General features: G+C 51.2%; 1 protein-coding gene across 7 annotated transcripts in view; it reads left to right on the forward strand.

The window, feature by feature from the left end:
• The first annotated feature begins 2,111 nt into the window (after nucleotides 1-2,111).
• The window catches only part of IQCE (IQ motif containing E), a 36,476-nt gene continuing 20,358 nt past the window's right edge, over nucleotides 2,112-18,229 (forward strand). For 2 of the 7 annotated variants that reach the window (XR_012489932.1, XM_074313989.1), the window contains exons 1-8: nucleotides 2,406-2,466; nucleotides 4,726-4,773; nucleotides 6,041-6,086; nucleotides 8,412-8,540; nucleotides 10,058-10,128; nucleotides 14,259-14,372; nucleotides 14,495-14,545; nucleotides 17,100-17,170. Coding sequence is in view for 6 of the 7 variants with exons in the window: in XM_074313989.1 (XP_074170090.1) it covers nucleotides 2,431-2,466; nucleotides 4,726-4,773; nucleotides 6,041-6,086; nucleotides 8,412-8,540; nucleotides 10,058-10,128; nucleotides 14,259-14,372; nucleotides 14,495-14,545; nucleotides 17,100-17,170 (566 nt within the window). In the remaining variant the exon portion in view is untranslated. The other 5 variants (XM_074313992.1, XM_074313993.1, XM_074313990.1 and 2 more) reach the window with 5 other exon arrangements.

Raw genomic sequence — 18,229 nt, forward strand, 5'->3', positions numbered from 1 at the left:
TAACCTTCCCTGAACTGTGACTTTTTCTTGTAAAATGGGGGTGTAAATACCGGCCCGACAGGGTAGTTGTGGGAGGAAAAAACTCTTAGATAGCACTGTGCTAAGTGCTTCACTTAATAGAGACTCAGGTGATTCCGCAGCTCTAGGCGGGTGGGTACTATCGCAGTCCCCTCAGATGAGGAAACTGAGGCACAGGGGGTTCACTCCTACGGTCTCACAGCTAGTGGGTTGACAGGCTGGATTTGGACCCAGGCCGTCTGGCTCGAGAGTTGCGTACTACCGTATTATAAGGTGCACAATTCCTTACTGGAAACTTTTGGGGACAAATGGCTGAGAACTCAGAGTTGTTCCGATTTCAGAAGAGTTACATGATATACACAGGCTGTGTATGAGATTACAACCCCAGCAGGGTTCAAGAAGCAGCCCATGATCAAATGCATTAACAGCTCTGCGGGAAAACCCACTAGTATATTCTCCAAGTGGAATAAACACTGCAAATAACCTCAACTCACATTTGTATAACAAATGAATTGAGGTCAAGACAGGTTTGCCAACAAATTATGAAAGGTTTTCTGAGGCTTTTAGAATTCACAATGGCAGATAAAAGGTCATAGACATGTACAGTCTGTATAATTAAATGAGAGAAAAGCAAGTGAAACAACAGAAGCAGAAAAGGCAGGGAGTTTGCAGAGACCCAGGAATAGGAGTGGAGCACGAGGCACAAATGACAGGTGTTTTAGTCAGTGAAAGCCCTCACCGGCCACGTGGACAACACCTCGAGAGGGTAAATAGAAGTTGCTGAGCAGGTGAGCAGCCCGGTAAGTCGCCTTTTATAAACAAGCTCCTGGGAGAGCATGGGGTTGCTTTTCTGCTAGGATGCATGAAGGTCCCTGGCCCCACGGTCTAAATAAGGAACCAGAACTCGGGGAGCAGCCTCTACCTGCCACCCCTCAGGAGCAGGGCTCCACAGAGCAGAGGAGGAGTGCCAATGAGTGAAGTGGATCATTTCAGAACAAATTCAATTTTACTATTTTAAATGCCATGCCAGTGGTCGGACTACCTGCAAAGCGTTACCTGTAGCTTCTATTTTTGAGGCGCTTACCATGTGCCAGGGACCGTGCTGAGTTTCAGTTCTGTTAGCTCCTTTGATGCCAATCAGAGCCCTGAAACCTGCCCCATTTTGCAGACAAGGAGTCCAGTGCAAGACGACAAAACCTGGGCTCCTGACCACTAGCCGGCTCGGTCTCGCCTTCTCGTGGGGAGGCAGCCTCAAAACCACCAAGTGGCTCACCCCCTTTTTTACACAGATGAGGAAACTGGGGAGCAGAGGGCCATGGCCCCCGAGTGGGTGGGTGCCAGAGCTGGGGCTCTGATAACCGGCCAGGCAGCCTTTCTACGGCGCCCACTGTCCCAGTGTGAGGACCCATTCCTGCGGTCACATCACAAAAATATCACCGTCACGTTGCACGCATTCTGGAACCGGCAACTGTTCTGAGCACTTTACGGACATTGACTCATTTAATCCTCACAACAAGCCTTCTCTCCACTTTCTAGTTGAGGACACAGAGGCACAGAGAAGTCATACGACTCGCTGGACGTCACGTATCTATTGATCAAGCACCTGCCATGTACCAGACTGTCCCAGGTGAGAGCGAGAGAGCGGTGAGTAACACACAGCTCCTGTCCCAGAAAGCTTACTGTCTAGACACGGAATATCCTTGTAGACGATGTCAGGTGACGGGGAAACAAGGCGGGAAGAGGGGACAGAGTAGATGCCCAGGGAGACCTATATGGAAAGAAAGAGCAAATCATATTTGCTAACAATAAGAAACGATCCCTGGAGCCCAACGCTCCTAAAGATCTTCGTAGTAACTTTGAGTGCGATACAAACTTTTGTTTTTTTGTGTTTGTTTTTTTGTTTTTTTTAATTGTCCTGTGGCTAGACCAGAACCCTAGGGCCTAAGATGGAGGTCGAGGAGAGTTTTCTGGACGCCAGTCGTTCCGAGCTAGCAGTCGGTAACACCGCACAAACCCCTGCACCTTTCAACGTTAACCGAATACTTTATCAATGTCCTGCTCTGCTGACGAGCTCACAGCCTTGTCGCGGAGCCTTTACGAGAAGGGCGTGGACGAACCTGTAAACTGTTAAGCACCGCGGCTGCGCGGTTTCAGCTCGGCGCGGATCTCCGCCCGCACCTCCGGGAGCACAGCCGGTGGGCCCGCGGGTGTTGCCGAGCATGCGCACGGTCGGCCCGGCGCACCAGGCGCCTCATCCGGGGCTCTAAGGGCCGGCGCTGTTGCCATGGCAACGGGGTCGCGGCGGGCGCGCGGGCTGACCCGGAGGCTGCAGGCGGCCCGGCGGCCCGCGGAGCCCCAGTGCCGGACAGCCGCTCCTGCAGCGCTGACAGGCGGCCTGGCCGCGCCGCCGCGATGTCGCTGGGCACCGGGGATCCGGCCTCGGAGACGGTAAGTGCGGGCGTGCGGGCCTCCTCGCTCCCTCCAGCGGGCCGGGTGTGCCGGCCGGGGAGCGGGCGGGAGGAAGGCGGCCCACGGCCGGCGGCGGCCGGTGACAGCTGCCATTATTGTTGGCGCATAAGCGCGGACCTCAGTCCCCTCCCGGGTGCTGACGGCCGGCGTCGCCGCTCCCCGCCCAGCCTCTCGCCGTCCCAGGTGGGAGGGAGGGAGGCCCAGGCTCTGGGGACGGCCTCGCCCGCGCTGGTCGGGGAAGGCTCCCCGGAGAGGCGCCGTCCCTCCGGAGGTCAGGCCCCCGGGTCAGGACGCGGGGCCTCGCAGCTCCTCCTTCCCGAGTGTTCCCGGCACAGCAACTGCTGCGGGCGGTGCGTGTGAATTAACTGCGTTGCGGCAGCGGGAGCGCGAGGCAGCCACCCGAGCCTTGGGCGCGGGGGGAACACGCTGCGCGGAAGTGAGGGAGGCGGGGGTGCGGGAGCGGGGCTGCGAGGGCGGCTGCGGGGGGCGCGGGGCCGTGGGCCGCCGGCGCTGTCCTGCAGGGGGCGGTGTGGGAGCAGCCGGGAGCGGCCGCCGGGCGGAGGCTGCACGGGTCCGGGGCCGACCGCAAAGCGCTGGGTCCGCGTGGGGCGGGGGCGGGACGGCCGTGGGCACAGGCCTGACTGCCGAGAGCCTTGCGGCGCGCAGGGGGCGGCTTTTCTGCAGGGCCCCGCGGGAAGCCTGCGGAGGGTGCCGGGCAGCGGGGCTCACCCGGAGGAGGCCTGGGAGCCGCTGAAGGCTGCTCTCGGGGCGCGGGGCACGGATCCTGCCCCGCATGTCTGCACGGGCCTCCGCTATGCGCCGTCATTGCGAAGTAACTCCTCGTGTTGTGATTGTAAAACGAATCCACGCCCACTAGAGAAAGTGTGGAAAATTAGTTACCTGTAACCCAACTGCCTCCAGAGAACCAGTCGCGTTTGGTGTATTTCCTTCCCGTCTTTTTACCGTGCATCTTTTCCCCATGCGCTTTTGAAAATTGAGGTCATGTTTATATGGTAATTTGCTGTTAGCATTTTATCATATCCCCGTATTTTCCAGAGCCTGATTTTAAAAATTCTAACCCGTGGCTACCCCTGTGTTATTTACCCATTTCCCTGCTTTGCTCTTTTGTGTTCACTTTTTACTGTTAGAAACGTTCTTACACACATAGCATTTGTTAAGCCCCTGCTATACACCAGGCTCTGAGGGCACAAAGCAGGTTCGGCCCCATGCCTTGGTCTCCAGGAATTCTGTGGAAGAGACTGGTGTGCACTCTCTGGGCACTTGGGAGAGCCCAGCCCTCAGCCCTTGGCCCAGGCGCACTGATTTCTGTGCAGAGCAGGAAGCTGTTCTACTGGAATCTCTCAAAGGCAGGCATTGCCCAGTCCCCCCATCGCTTGGCGTGGTGCTGCCTCTGGGCTTGTTGGTGAACTTCACACAGCACCGACTGCTTGCCGGGGTCTCACCACGCCATGGCTGTAGCTGTGACGGGCTCCACCCAGCGCAGTGCACAGTCACCGGGTAAAATGGAGCCTGGGTGTGACCCCCAGTGGTTTCAGAGCCAACACCTGTCAAAGGGTTTACATCGTTAGGCTAACTACTGGGGCTCATCCTTGGCTCAGCAGAGGTCAAAGGTTGTGTTTAAGCCCCTTGGCCAGATTTTTACCCTTTGCCACATGGGTTGGAGGCTGCGGTCACAGTTCAGGAGTTGATGGTTTTGCCCAGGGACCTGGTACTGGCATTAGCCGATACATACTTGGTTTTCCTTGCTGGGCTGGGGCGGTCAGTGGAAGAAGAAGTGGGAAGCTGTATAGCCCAAGTGACACAGGTATTAACGACTGTCTTTTCTGTACATGACTCGGAATTGTTCTCACCGGGACAGTCACAGGCTCCTTGTGCTTTGATGTGAGGATGAATAAGAACATTTAAACCATGTAAAAAGTGAAATATTTTTATCAAGAACTGTTTCTTGATTGAAAGTACAAGTGACTGTGTGGAAAGGTGCCTCCAGGGTGACAGTCACGGAGCAGCTCCAGCAGGAGGAGTTTTTGCTTTTGTGTCCCCACCTGCACCTTCTGATGCCACCCACCAGCCTGCTTTCAACGTTCAGAATTTACTCTGAGCCGGGTGTTTGGGTTTCTGCCTCAGCAACATGGATGGGCTGTTTTCATCTTGTAAAGTGTGACTGTTGGGAGCCAAGCAGATGCCTCAAGGTTTCAATGTTTGCATCTCTTCTTGCAGGGAGATGACAGTCTGTCTGTGATTACCTTCGACTCTGACGTTGAGACGGTGAGTGTGACGGGGGCAGCAGTTCATCCCAGTGGTTCTACCCCACACGCGTGACTCACGAGAGTGCAACGGGCTGTTCCCTCCAATGCTGTGTTTAGAGCTGGAACACAAAGTCCAGATGCTACTTGGTGTTTGAAAAGTCTCAAGTCTTTCGATGATTTGAATAACTGTGATTATAATTTTAAGGCTTTTACCCAGAAGTTATCCCTGAGCGGAGTACATGTGAGGGAGATGACAAGTTCCTGTCTGCAGCTGGTTTGGGCCCTGCCTCCTAGCCCCCCAAATCTGACACGGAAGGGAAGGGAGAAGGGCTCAGAAGCTACTGTGTGGGAGCAAGGTGACCCTTTGGCAGGGTGTCACGATGTCCTGGCCAGTGCCTGGCACGCTGGGTGCTGGCCTGAAGGGAGAGTAGATAGTAGGGGTGGACAGGCCCAGGGGTCCAAAGGCTAACTGGGGCCCCGACTCGGCCTCTCTAGCTAGAAAACGAAGCCTGCTAACTGCGTGTGTAGTGAAAGGAGACAAAGGAGAGTTCTAGCCAAACCACAATCTGCACTGAGGGCTCTGGCACCTGCAAACCTCCACTCCCTCCAGCTCCGTGCACTCAAGGGGGAATTGTCACAGGTCCATTGTCTGAAGTGAGGGCCACCGCAGGCTTAAGAATTGTGCCTCAGGTGCACTGAGGACGTGGGCCCAAGGTGTCTGGGGTGAGGTTCAGCCTGCGTGGAGCAGAGTCCAGTGCTTCTGCCGGCAGCGGAGTGAGGGGGCCTCTGCCTGGTGTTAAGCAGGTGAGGACACGAGGCGCGGGAGGCAGTGTCACCCCGCCACGTGAGCACGAAGGGGAGAGCCCGGTGGCGCCCAGCTCTGTGTTTGGCATCCTGGTTGTCCAGGGGCATTAGTCCAGACAGGCTCGCTCCTCGGCCAGTCCCGCCCTCCTCAGCAGACTTGTCCCCCAGGGGACAGTCGCACTGGGTGCTCCAGGTGCTGGCCTGAGGACATGTGTGTGTATCTTGAGTCTGAATTTAGGGCCCAAAGCCTCCGTGTCTGTGATGAAATGAGTGGTGCGAAGTGGAAAGCCCACTCAGCCTGGAGCCACGCATGGCCCCGCCGTGGGCTTCTTCCTGGGCTCAGGCGGTGCTCTGTCTCCGCTGAGCCGGCCCCTCCCTCACTGCCCTGACACCCCCACCCCACCATCCTGTGGTTCACGACTGGGGCCGTTGGGCCTGCTCGAGAAGGCTCAACACACTTTACCTCGTTTTCTTTCTTTCAGAAAGCAAAAAGGAAAAGTTTCCACAAACCTCTCCCCACATCGCCAAGTAAGTCTGACCAGGGCCCCGGCCCTGGGATTTCCAGCTTCACTCAGAAAATGTTTTTGCGAGGCCTCGACCAGGGAGCCAGCATGGCTGGGTTCCAGTGAGGGCCCACTTCCCGCTGTGTCCTCCCATGGTGGGAGGGGCGGGACAGCTCTGTGGGGCCCCTTTTAGGAGGGGACGGATCCCATTCGAAGGTGCTCCACTCTCGTGACCTCACCACCTCCTGAAGCCCCCCAGTGCTATCCCAGTGGGGTGAAGCTTCAACATAGGCATTTGGGGGTCCATGCACATTCGCTCCGTAGCCATAGCCACCCAGGCCGCTCTGGGTCGCTGTCCTAACGCTGCTCCGGGTACACAGGGATCCACGTGTGAATTTTATGCCTACAGTACGAATGTCTACGACACACTGCATCCTGACTGGCTTCCTTTTGCCACCCAAAAACCTGTGGTCTTCCTTGCCTTTTTTATACATGTGTATACGTTCAGAATACCTACATGTCTCGGACATACTGTGTTGTATGTAACACACAGAGAAGACTAGTGAGCGTCCGTATTAGCCCACGCGTATTTTATGTCACAAGTAAACATGAACGTTGCAAAGAAATCATTTAGCCCTTTGGATGTTTGATTCCTTCTTCTTCTTCCATGGAGCCAATTGAGAGCTGATGTAAAGGGAAAGTGTGGTGTCTGTGTTTTAAACCTTCTCGTTTTAGAACCGTGCTGGTTAAGTCCTTTTTGGCTAGAAGGTACCTAAGGTAAATATTGGACTGTCTTTCATTGTTCTTACTGAAAGTCGAGCATATCAAGTGTTGAAAATAGTAATAATCAACTTATTTTTGTCTTGATTTCTGTAAATGTCAGAATGTGTTTCAAGTAGTTGAGAATGGCTACCACCCCAGGAGCATGAAAAACTTGAGGGCTGTGGCTCCCCCCACCCTGCTGGGCGTCCCTGGTTGCCGGTGCCACTGCTGGTTCTCGGGGACTTGCTCACCCCAGACGTGCTGCGTCCCCTCCCTGAGCGCCAGTGCCTCTTTCACACCCGCTCACCCTCTCATACTGGCTGGTCTCAGCTCAGAAATCACCCTGTCAGCCGCTTTGTCACATCCTTCATGACACTTGTTCTGCAGATGTGCTCTGTCTGGATTTCAGTGCCACAAGCGTGGGGACCGTGTCTGTCCTGTTCACGTAAATGCCTCCTGGAATGCCTCATCAGGTTCCCTATGGTGTTGTAGTTTCCGGAGTGGCCTGAGGTTCTTATCCCCATGGCGCTCTGAGGAAGGCGAGGCAGGCGACCATGTTTCTGTCAGTATTTGTTGTTTTAAGGCAATATCGGCCACCTCCAAATTTCCGCCTTCCTGTTTCATTTTCCCCGCTGCCTTCCCAGCTTGTATCCACGTGCATTCATGTTTTCCTGGGGAATTTTACTAATCAGTGATAAATCGCATACATTTAAGAGGAAATGTCATTTGTGGGTGGTTTTTTTTTTCTGATCACTAGTTTACTTTATAAATGAGCACTTAAATGGATATTTAAAGTTTGGAAGGCCTTCAGAATACCCCAGAAGTGGAGTGCTGTGGCTCTGCATGAGTGAAAATGTGTCAGGTCAGGCAGGGTCTGATGTGTCTACTTCCTCATTCTAAATTATAGTGGGAAAATTCCATAAATTTCAAAGCCATGGAAAAGCCTTATACATTTAAAAACTTAAGTATATTAGACTTAGATTTTCAGGATCTTCTACAGATATAAATTTCTTTGCTATTTAAGAAATATAGGCATGTTTTATAAATAATGTAGTTTTTCATAAATTTGTCATATCTTGTATAATTAAAGAGATGAAATCCCAGATTAAAAAATATTTTTAAAGCATTTCCTTCATTTTGATGACAAACTCAAAAATGCCCTGGAAAGGTATAATTATTTTTTGTTTCTTCTAAATATTTTGCATATTGTTCTAAATGTTATTACTTACTGTGTAGCAACATGAAAAACATTAAGAATGTTAAGTGTAAAGAGTACAGAATTATGTGTTTGTATGGTTGCGACAATGTATAAATATATATCTGAAGAAATGGAATGGAAATTGTGATATTGGTAGAATTATAGATTTGTATTTTTAAACAAATTTTCCATTATGTTATGTTTTATAACAAAATTGTAAAAACAAATCTAAGTGTATATATACATATCATAACTATGTTCTTTATTTTTGTCAGAATGTTTTCATCAAGAGTCGTTATGCCCCTGTGAATATTTTATTGTTTTGTCTTTCTGACATTGTCAGAAAGACATTGACATTTTGCTCCTCTAAAAGCACATATTGGTTTCTAGAGTCGCCATATTACTCTAAGCCGAGGAAAGTGGCATCCTGGAGGTCTCTGAAGGCAGCAGCGAGCATGCCCCTTGGCAACAGAATGTCCTTAACCCCACAGAAGCTGTGGCTGGGAAGCTCAAAGCAAGGTGTGTGCTTGCTCCAACGGAGACCTTTCCCACTCCAGGGAAGGGTTGTAGGCATCGCAGGTGGTGACGTGCGATATGAGTTGTGTGGATAACCTTGTTTTTAATCTTTTCAAAAACGCTGAGCCTCCTCGCTTTACGTAACATGTAAGTGTGGTTTGGGACGGTGTGCGTGTGTGATACTTTATCCTTTGGGGTCTCACGTTGCTTAGCACTGCTGGCAGCGGTTGTGTTGGATCCAGTTCCATCCTGGTTGCAAGAGCCAGCTGTTAAATTTTTAGGAATTTTGTGGCAGCTTGAAATTGGATGTGGTGGGACTACTTATACTGTGAAAATGGGGAAATGCTACAAATGAGGGCTCTGCTTGCTTTTGGGAGCCAGTTCGGTTACTGCGTATTTATCAGCACACCACTGACTACCGCTGTCTACGGGTCCATGGCAGCTTTCTTCAACCCAGGAAGACTGAGTCTTGAGGCAAAGCCTTTCCCTGCTTGCTTTGCCTGTCATATTAAATCCATGCACATTCACACCAGAAGTCTGCCCCAATCCCCGAGATCAGACCTCACCTTGGAGCATGCATGGACCAACCCCCCCAGCAGCACTCCCTACTGTCTGGCAGAAGCTCTAAGAACGAAGAGGTCAAATCTCAGGCGTTCTGCCAGCAATGGTGAGCACGTGGAGGGTGACGAGGCCGTGACTAAGGAAAAGCAGAAAGGAGTGAGTTTGGGGCTTCCTGTGCTAGTTTCGTCGGCAGGAAGTAATGGAGTGTCCTGAGGACAGTGGCTCTGGAAAATCCATTGTGCCTTCCTAGGAAGTGGCGTTCCCAGGCTTCGGCTGTGCCTGCCTCGCCAAGTTAGAGTCTTCTGTACACTTACTGTATAAAGGAGACTAGGAATGACAACTGCAAACGGTAGTAAAAAGCCCAAATCGCACCAGAAGGCATCGGTTTCCTCTCGTGTCTCTGTCTTCCTGTCTGGTCTTTGCCCACCTGTTTCTTTGCAAGGCTTTTCCCTGCTCGGTAGGAAGCCTGGTGGCCCCTCCTCACTGTAGCCCATGGGTCATCACCTTACTGCGTTTACCGGCAAGGAGTTGTGTTTTAGGCTTAAATATCAGAATCCTTGTGTATTAGGCATCGTACTGAAACCAGTGTGCACTCTGCAGTTTGGACATCAGAGTGGGTGTTGTCATCGGCTCGGGGCATTGTTGGTGTGTCTCTCTTTGTGTTTTGTTTGCTGTTTAAAATCTGAACACGTCACTTCTCCTTTTGACTCCCTTCTGTAATCCTTGTACTGTAATTCTGCCCTGTGTTCACGTGTGTTCTCTTGCTTCCTCTTTCCCTATCACTGCCATTTTTGGTTACCTTTTCGGGACAATATCATGATTGAGCTAAAAACATTGCAATATTTCTGTGTTTTTTTTTTAAGGATAATTTTATTAACTTCCAGGTTTTTCTTAGGTATAGCCAAGAATTCTTTCTCCTTCTCAGATAATCTTTTAAGAGGCTTTGTGTCTTCCTCCAGGTCATGTTCCTGGGACCCCTGTGTACAGAGAGAAAGAAGACATGTATGACGAGATTATTGAGCTGAAGAAGGTAGTGTGTCTGTCCTTCGTTGACCTTAAACAGTGGAAGCCTTGCACATAACGGGTAGAGAAGTCAGGGTCCGTGCCAGATGTATCCGTGTGGAAAGAACATGAGTTTTAGAGTGACACGTGAGTTTAAACCTGGCTGGGGACCCTGGCTAAAGAAAGGCCCAGCACCAGCTGTTTCTGTGCTGTACTTCTCCAGCACAGCGGCAAACACGGGGGAGGACGAGATTAGCCTCAAGGTCCCTTTGCTCCCTGAGACTCAGCACTTTGATGCGGCCACGAAATGTTGCTTTTGTCAGTAACCTCCCACTTGTGCATTTCTTTAGTGTTAACGACACATTTCACAGGCCCTGTCTCAGCTGATCTCTACAAGAGCTCCGTGAGCTAGGTGACAACTGTTATCTGGTGATGACCTTAAGACTCAGAGACGTTAGCAGTCTGTCCAAGGTTAATCCGTAGCAGAACCAAGACTTCAATGACGTCATCTGCTTCCCAAGGCCAGGGCTCTTTTTACTCCCCCTGCCGTCTCCTGTTCCCGACGGCGGTCACACTGAAATACGTCGTCATCTCCTCATCTTCCCCATCACCACTGTTACCACCCCGGTCCTTCATAGTCATACGTATTCCTGTGGCCCCTGGAGTAATGACAGGGTCCATCCTCTTCCATACTGGTGATCAGTTTAAAGACCTGCTGTCCTCCGCCATCAGGCCCGTCTGCAGGAGCGCAGCCAGTCTGGACAGCAGAGGTTAAGCAGGCCACCGGCCGCCAGCACGCCCAGAGCAGGGCAGGGAGCCCGGCAGCCGTGTCTCCTGAGGGGCAGCCGTCTCTCCTGAGGGGCATCCGGAATAGCCGTGTGAGCAAGACAGCCCTGTGTCGGCCCCCAGGACACTCAGCCACAGGCCTGTCCAGCGTGCAGGTGCTGCCTGGCCAGTTGGTGCTCCGTCCTGCGAGTCTAGCGAGTGTTAGACAAGGCTTATCAGCCATACTGCAGGGAACCCTTGTCTTGGTTGGAGGCTGTACAAATGAACTGAGAGCCCTGGAACTGTCATCGCACTCCTGGAAGGAGTCTCCCTGGGGCCGGAAATGGGTCTCTGGGTAAAGTTAGGCCGCCTTCATTCAAATTTACCATCATGGGTTTCTGGGTGGAATCAGCCTGGGCTTCTAAATGCCGAGAGAAGGGGTTTCATGTTTAGTCGTGTGCTGTTGCTCTGGTGTCCTGATCATCAGAGTGGTTTCCTATGGTGAGCAATGTCTCAGTTTCTATTGAAAAAATGGGGATAATGATAGTACAATTGCATAGGGTTGCCGTGAGAACTCAACAGAATAATCCATGAAAGTGCTTCAGTTGCCTGACGTACAGTAGGAGAGCAGGAGGTGTAGACCATTGGCAGAAACTTACTTTGAAATAATTACAGATGCCAAGGAAGGTGCAGAGATGGATCAGAGCAGTCGCTGTGCCTTCACCCGGTCTCCCCCGAAGCTTCCCTCTCACATAGCGGTGGTGCAGCGTCTGCCTGGGCAGTGACACTGGGACAGTGTGCGCGTGCAGTTGTCTCAGGTGCTCATATGTAGGCTTGTGGTGCCAGCACTGCTGTCAGGACACAGGTCTGCCTCCCGCTGCCCCGTGAGCCACGCCCCCCCCGCCCCCCCTGTCCCTCATCTCTGGCAGCCACGATTTGCTGTCCATCCCTGTAATGTGGCATCTTGATGATGTTACGTGAATGGAATCATACAATATGTGACCTTTTGTGGCTGGCTGTCTTTTCACTCCTCAGATCCATCCAGCGCTGCTAAGCTGTGTCCTACAAATTCTGATATGTTGTATTTTTTGATACATTATTTCATCTAAGACTGATTCCATGATGATTTGGAATCTGTCGTTTAGTTGCTAAGAGTGTAAGTTTAGTGTTGCTGACTTCTGCTTTGAGTCCACTGCGGCCACACAACACACTCTGTGTGTTTTCATTCCTTTTACATTTGCTGAGGTTTGCTGAGGCCCAGAACGTGATCTGTGTTCGCGTGTGCTCCGTGGGCATTTGAACTGACTGGGTATTCTGTTGTTTGGGGAGTGTTCTAGAAATGTCAGTTAGAGCCTGTTGGTTGGTGGTGGTGTTGAATTCTTCTGTATCCCTCCCGATTTCTTCTCCAGCTGTTTGATCTGTTGTTGAGAGAAAGGTGTTGAAGTCTCCAACTATAATTGTGCATTTTTCTCTCTCCCTTTCAGTTCTATCAGGGTTTTTTGTGTGTTTTTTTGCAGCTTTGTTGTTTGGTGGCTACACATTTGGGATCACTCTTCTTGGTGGATTGACCCTTACAATCTTCGTGTAATGTCCCTCTCTGCTCTGGTAATTTTCTGTTCTCTGAAGTGTGCTTTATCTGATACTAATACACCTACTCCTACATTCTTGTGACTAACGTTTTGATGGCATCTCTCTTTCTGTCCTTTTACTTTGACCTGCCCATCTCACTATGTTTAAAATGGGTTTCTTGTAGACAGCAGATGGTTGGGCATGTTCTTTAATCTGCTTGGCCAATCTCTGTCTTCTGTTTGGCTTGTTTAGATCGTTTACCTTTAATGTAATTATTGGTATGTTAGGATTTAAGTCTCCTGTTTTATTTTGTGTATGTGGCCTCATTACCACTGAACGATGTTAAGTCCTGACCCTCCAGTAGGCTTCCTTTGACTACCCCGCCCCTCTCCGCAGGAGGAGGGAGCAGGGTGCCTGCTGCAGCCTGGCAGGTGGGGGTCTAGGCTCCCCACTCAACCTTTGCTAGCTGGGTTGGGGGCCACAGTGTTTCCCGCGGTGTCTGCAGTTGTTGCCTGTACGTTGTCTGCCTTGTCTGGCTGCCTCTTTCCTGCTGCAGAGAGGAGGCTTTTCTTGTCTGTGACCATTGGCTTGTCCAGACTGTTGGCTTCTCCAGTACCCAGCCCAGCACATGTGAGGCAAAAAGGAAACAGGGGGAATCTCTGCATGTCATTCCTCGGGTCCTGAGGTCCCTAGCTAGCCTACCTTCTTCTCGCCCTCTATTTATGTCTTCTTATGTTTTACAGACGATGTCCAGGGATTTTACATGGACTTGCTTTCTTATCTTCCCTGTGCATTATCTGACTTATTCACTAAACACTCACTGAGTGCCAGGTGTCTTTCCTGCCCCATCATGACACTAGCAGTCTTGCCGGCTGTGGACATGTGGCTGATGTACCAGGCCTCCCTCCATGGGATGCACACTTTGAATCATCTTTCCAGTGTTGACCGGTTTGTTCAGACACTGTCTCTCTTTTGAGCACCATGAGTCTCTTGAAAGAGACGGGTGTTTCCAAGGTAACCGTGGTTCAGATGCAGGTTGGTGCTGGGAGCCGGGCAGCTGTGGCACTAGCTGATGACCTGTGCGGGCACCCCCCAGCCAAGACTTGTGGGCACTGTGCTAACCTCACGCCTTTTAGTCTGTGGGGCATCACAGACTGGGAAAAACTTTTTCAAGTGAGGACGTTGAAAAAAATTACAAACACCGTACCATCACCATTGTCATAAAAGGACTATTAAGTCAAAGTAGTAGGAAGGATATAATTTCAAAACACTGGATAGTTACAGAAATTGAATAAGCTTATATATCTGAAAAACAGACCACAGAGCCTTTTTCTTTCTAGTTCACTTCAGATTGGTGAAAAGTTCATGCACAGATAAATGTTGGGAACTACTGCTCTGACCAGCTGAGCCTTTGCTGGGAAAAGAATTTTAAATGGACATTAGGGTTTGTTGAATGTTAGTGATAGGTGGTGTGACAACAATGGCTTCTCACGTGGACATGGAAGAGAACACGTGACATTGGTACCTTCCAGAATTGCTGTTGGCAGTGTTTCTCCATGGGGGTACCCAAGGGTTTTTGGGTGGGAGAGTTCTTCATTGAGTGGATGGTCCTGCACTTCACCGGGCACTCCCCCTGGTCCCACCCATTAAATGCCAGTAGTACCCTTCGGTGCTCCTTCATGTGACGTCTAGGTCCACTGCACCCCACCGCCACGTACAGTGCCCCACCGGGTAGCCAGGCGGCTTTGAGCCTTCTCTAACTCAGTGTCTCCCCCGCATGCTCATGTGCACGTGGTGTATGCGTGTGGGCCTTTCTTTCTTCAGTCGCTCCACATGCAGAAAAGTGATGTGGACCTGATGAGGACGAGGCTTCGGCGCCTAGAAGAGGAAAACAGCAGGAAGGACCGGCAGATAGAGCAGCTTTTGGACCCGTCCCGAGTAAGTCATTGGTCTTGCCGTGGCGGTGCCCTGGCTGTGGGTGTGGGGGCCACAGGCCCAACAGCACAGCCAGACAGGGCGGAGGCAAACCGTGTTTTCACCTCTCAATCTACTTACCACAGGGCCCGGAGTTTGTTCGGACTCTGGCAGAGAAAAGGCCTGATACTGGCTGGGTGAGTATAATCTCTGGCAGGACAGATGACCTTGTCACTCAAATCTTACCTTAAAACCAGTCTGCGGTGAGAGAAGTCTTTTCCCTAGAGCCCTCACACAAGAGAAGTAATAGATATAGAGGAAGGGCTCAGGGTTTCCCCAAACCATTATCCACGGAGCCAGGGGGGTTACGAGAAGATGCTGCAGGGGCTCTGAGGGGGAGGGAGGGGGCTGAGCAGGCTTCCCATAGGCCAAAAATCTATTGCAGAAAAAAATAGTCACAGCAGGGGCTTCCCCATCACGCCTAAAGGAACACGGGTAACAAGCCAAATTGATTTAAAACAGAAACAAAGCAGTAGAACAAAGACCTTAAAACACATACAGACACCTCTCCCATATGATTTAATAACACGTAACAGAGTGAGTGAAACAGAATGATGGGAAATGGAGCCATGATACGATTAATGCTGTGGCAACAAACTAGCAGTTGGAGAAAACTGGATCACAGTAAAGCTCATGTGAGTCAGGGAGGTACATTGTTTCAATGTGGAATGCTAAAAGAAGCCCGGAAGGGATGCAGTTTCAAGATTATTGAACACAAAGGATAAAATAACATTAATGATGTGATTAATGGGTTTGATAACATAAAATTTATAATAAAAACCCATTAGACTACGATGGAAACGATCAATATAGTGGGAGGGGAAGGACATTATGATGAGGACACGAGTTTCTGTCCAGCGTATACAGACTGTGCTAATCCGTAACGAAGAAAAGCTCTGAGAGACTAAAGCAGTTCTGTGAGGACGGCGGCAGCAAGCGAACTCCTAGGTGCTTGAGAAGGAATCAGTGTTTCCACAGAAAATAGTTTTTACATAATAGCGACTCAAACATTGCAGTTTGCACACGTACATGATCTCATTTGACTTTGGGCAATAGGGGGACTTCAATCCCCATTTTTATAATCAGGAGACAGGTTCAGAGATTCGCCCAAATTGGGCTCACAGTGAATAACCATGAGCCCTGTGAGGCCTGGCTGCTGTCTGCTGGGGTCCCTGTCTCTTCAGAGGCATGAAACCTCACGGCTTCAAGTAGCAAAGTCAACACAGAGAAGAAGGCCACAGTGGGCAGGGCTGAGGACGCATGGGGCTCTCAGAAGCAGACGCTGTGTTTCAGGTCTGCGTGACATGAGCAGCAGTGGGCTGAACTTGTGCCACCACTGGTCATGCCGCTTTTAGGAGCGGGTCCCAGGAAATCCAAGAGAAAAAGCCTGTGTGCGAGGTATTGACAGCTGCCCAGTTTGGGAGGAAAATTGAGGAGAAGCCATTCAAATTGGAATACCCCTGCATCGAAACTGCTTCAGGAGAAACTTTTTAAAGAACAAAGAATATGAAACCATAGCGCTATGTTCAGAGATATGTACATGATTTGGGTGAGGACGTGGGGTTCTGAAAATAGGAAGGGCACTTTGTTTTTGTTGTTCTGCTGCTATGTGCTTTTTGTTAAAGTTGATTAAAAGTGGAAATTCTAGATCACGAGACGTGCAACTCTGTTGCCAGTTGCCCTTCCGAGTGACTGTGTCCTGTGGCTACACATTCCCACTTGTCATCTACGCCCAGGAAACACTCGTGCGTGTGCACGAGCAGGGCTGCCCGAGGATTCCGATCAAGGGATCATTTGTAACAGCACCAATGGGTCCAGATGACATGTCTCAGTGAGAGAATGGGGCACTCTGCCATCTGCGGCCAACTGTGGCATTAGCAGGGACGGGTCACCAAGACAGTTTGCTGAGCCAGAAACAAGCTGCCAAATGCCATGTGTGGTCAGAGAGCGTTTCTGTAAACAACAGCAGAATTCCAGAATTTCAGGGTGTGCACACATGAACAGGCATATAATGCAGAGTCTACAGGATAAACATCATGTTGATGCCAGTACTTGAGAGGGATAAGGTCAAACGGTATAGTTTCAGCTATAAAGTTTTAATTATTTTTACAAGAAAATGTATTCATGTAGTACTGTATTTTAAACTTACCTTAAAATCCAATTTAAAAAGAAAAAAAAGGAGGTTTCTTTCAGGAATGTAAGGGTATCATCTTCCAAGGTCCCTCACGGAGGAGGCATGCCTTCCTCAGCCCTGCTCTCCCCCAGGGACTATGTGGACGCATTAGGGTTGGTGGTTTTGTATCTACCGATTGTGGTGTCTTCCTGGAAAGTAACCGGAGAGCGTGCTATCCGTGTGCTGGGTGTGGAGTGAGGGGAAGGCTGTGCGCTCGTGGGCGTGCGCATTACTGGTGCACGTCTGCTCCGGGCCGGCCCAGCTGCCGGCCCTGCATGCCCGCTTGCTCACCACCCTGCACCCTGCAGGGTGAGCGAACACAGCCCTTCCTGTCCTCGCTGCGCTGTAGTCTAGAAAGAAGCCAGCAATTAAGCAGGGAGGACAGCGAAGTATGAAAGTGCCCTGGTGGGAGGCTGTGCGGTGCTGCTGGCTCAGCGGGGGGACGGGGCAGTCCTGTCTCCAGAGGGGGCGGGGCCGTGGACCTGGAAACGTCACCTGGATGTGTGTTGTGTTGGCAGGTCGTGAATGGGCTAAAGCAGAGGGTTCTGAAGCTGGAGCAGCAGTGCAAGGACAAGGACAGCTCTATCCAGTACGGAGAGGTCGGCAGGCCGGCCGCGGGCTGCGGGCTCCGGGCTCCGGGCTCCCGGCTGCGGGCTCCGGGCTGCGGGCTGTGGGCTGCGGGCTCCCGGCTGCGGGCTCCGGGCTGCGGGCTGCGGGCTCCGGGCTCCGGGCTGCGGGCTGCGGGCTCCGGGCTGCGGGCTGCAGGCTGCGGGCTCCCGGCTGCGGGCTCCGGGCTGCGGGCTCCGGGCTCCGGGCTCCGGGCTGCGGGCTGCGGGCTGCGGGCTCCCGGCCCACCGAGGCCGCTAGACCTGGCCCTGCAGGCCCACTTGCCCGGCTCGTTGCAGTGTCACTATTGGCTCTGTTTTCTCAGACTGCCTTTGTTCCACCTGCCACCTTCTGTTCTGCGTCCCTGGGCCCAACATCATCTTTCTAGCAAAAAAGAAAAAAGTAAATATTAGCCTCCTCTTCCAAATGTCACTAAGGAACAGCATTTTCCTTTCATCTCTTCTTGTTCCTGTCATATTTAAGAGATGCTTTCTGCCCTTGGTCTCCTGTGGATCACTCTTTATCTCAAACATGAATTTTGTGCATCTTGACACAGAAGCCCTGATGCTCAGCCTGGTCCCCCAGCTGCCCCTCCGTTGGGCTCCGGCCTGGCACTGCCCTGGGTGTGGCCACACCGCCTCTCCTGCTGCTCTAGTGACAAGGCAGAGTCTTTCCTAGCTGCATTGGAGCTCACTCAGGGGAGTCTGAGGTTCTCCTTTCTGTTGCCTTGTGTCTCCTCTTTATACAGTAGTTTCCCCCTTCTTTGTTTCTTGCTAAACTTGTCAAGTTAAAAAAAGTTATTTGCTGATTTCTTCTGTGTTCCCGAATCCTGAACTCCGTAACTTTACTTTCATTTCTCTGTTAGAGCCTTTATCTAAAGGTTGAGAACAAGGAGAACTTTGCTGTTATTACAAAGAGAAAAGGATTCCTTTATACAACTGTTCTTTCAACCCCCCCCCCCCCCAAGGTTTGTCCTCTCTACCCCAGAGGTCTTTCTTCACAATGACCTCAGTTTCAAAGACAGCCTCTTAGTAAAGAGTGT

The sequence above is a fragment of the Rhinolophus sinicus genome, linkage group LG10 (genome assembly GCF_036562045.2).
Source record: "Rhinolophus sinicus isolate RSC01 linkage group LG10, ASM3656204v1, whole genome shotgun sequence".
Classification (NCBI taxonomy): domain Eukaryota; kingdom Metazoa; phylum Chordata; class Mammalia; order Chiroptera; family Rhinolophidae; genus Rhinolophus; species Rhinolophus sinicus.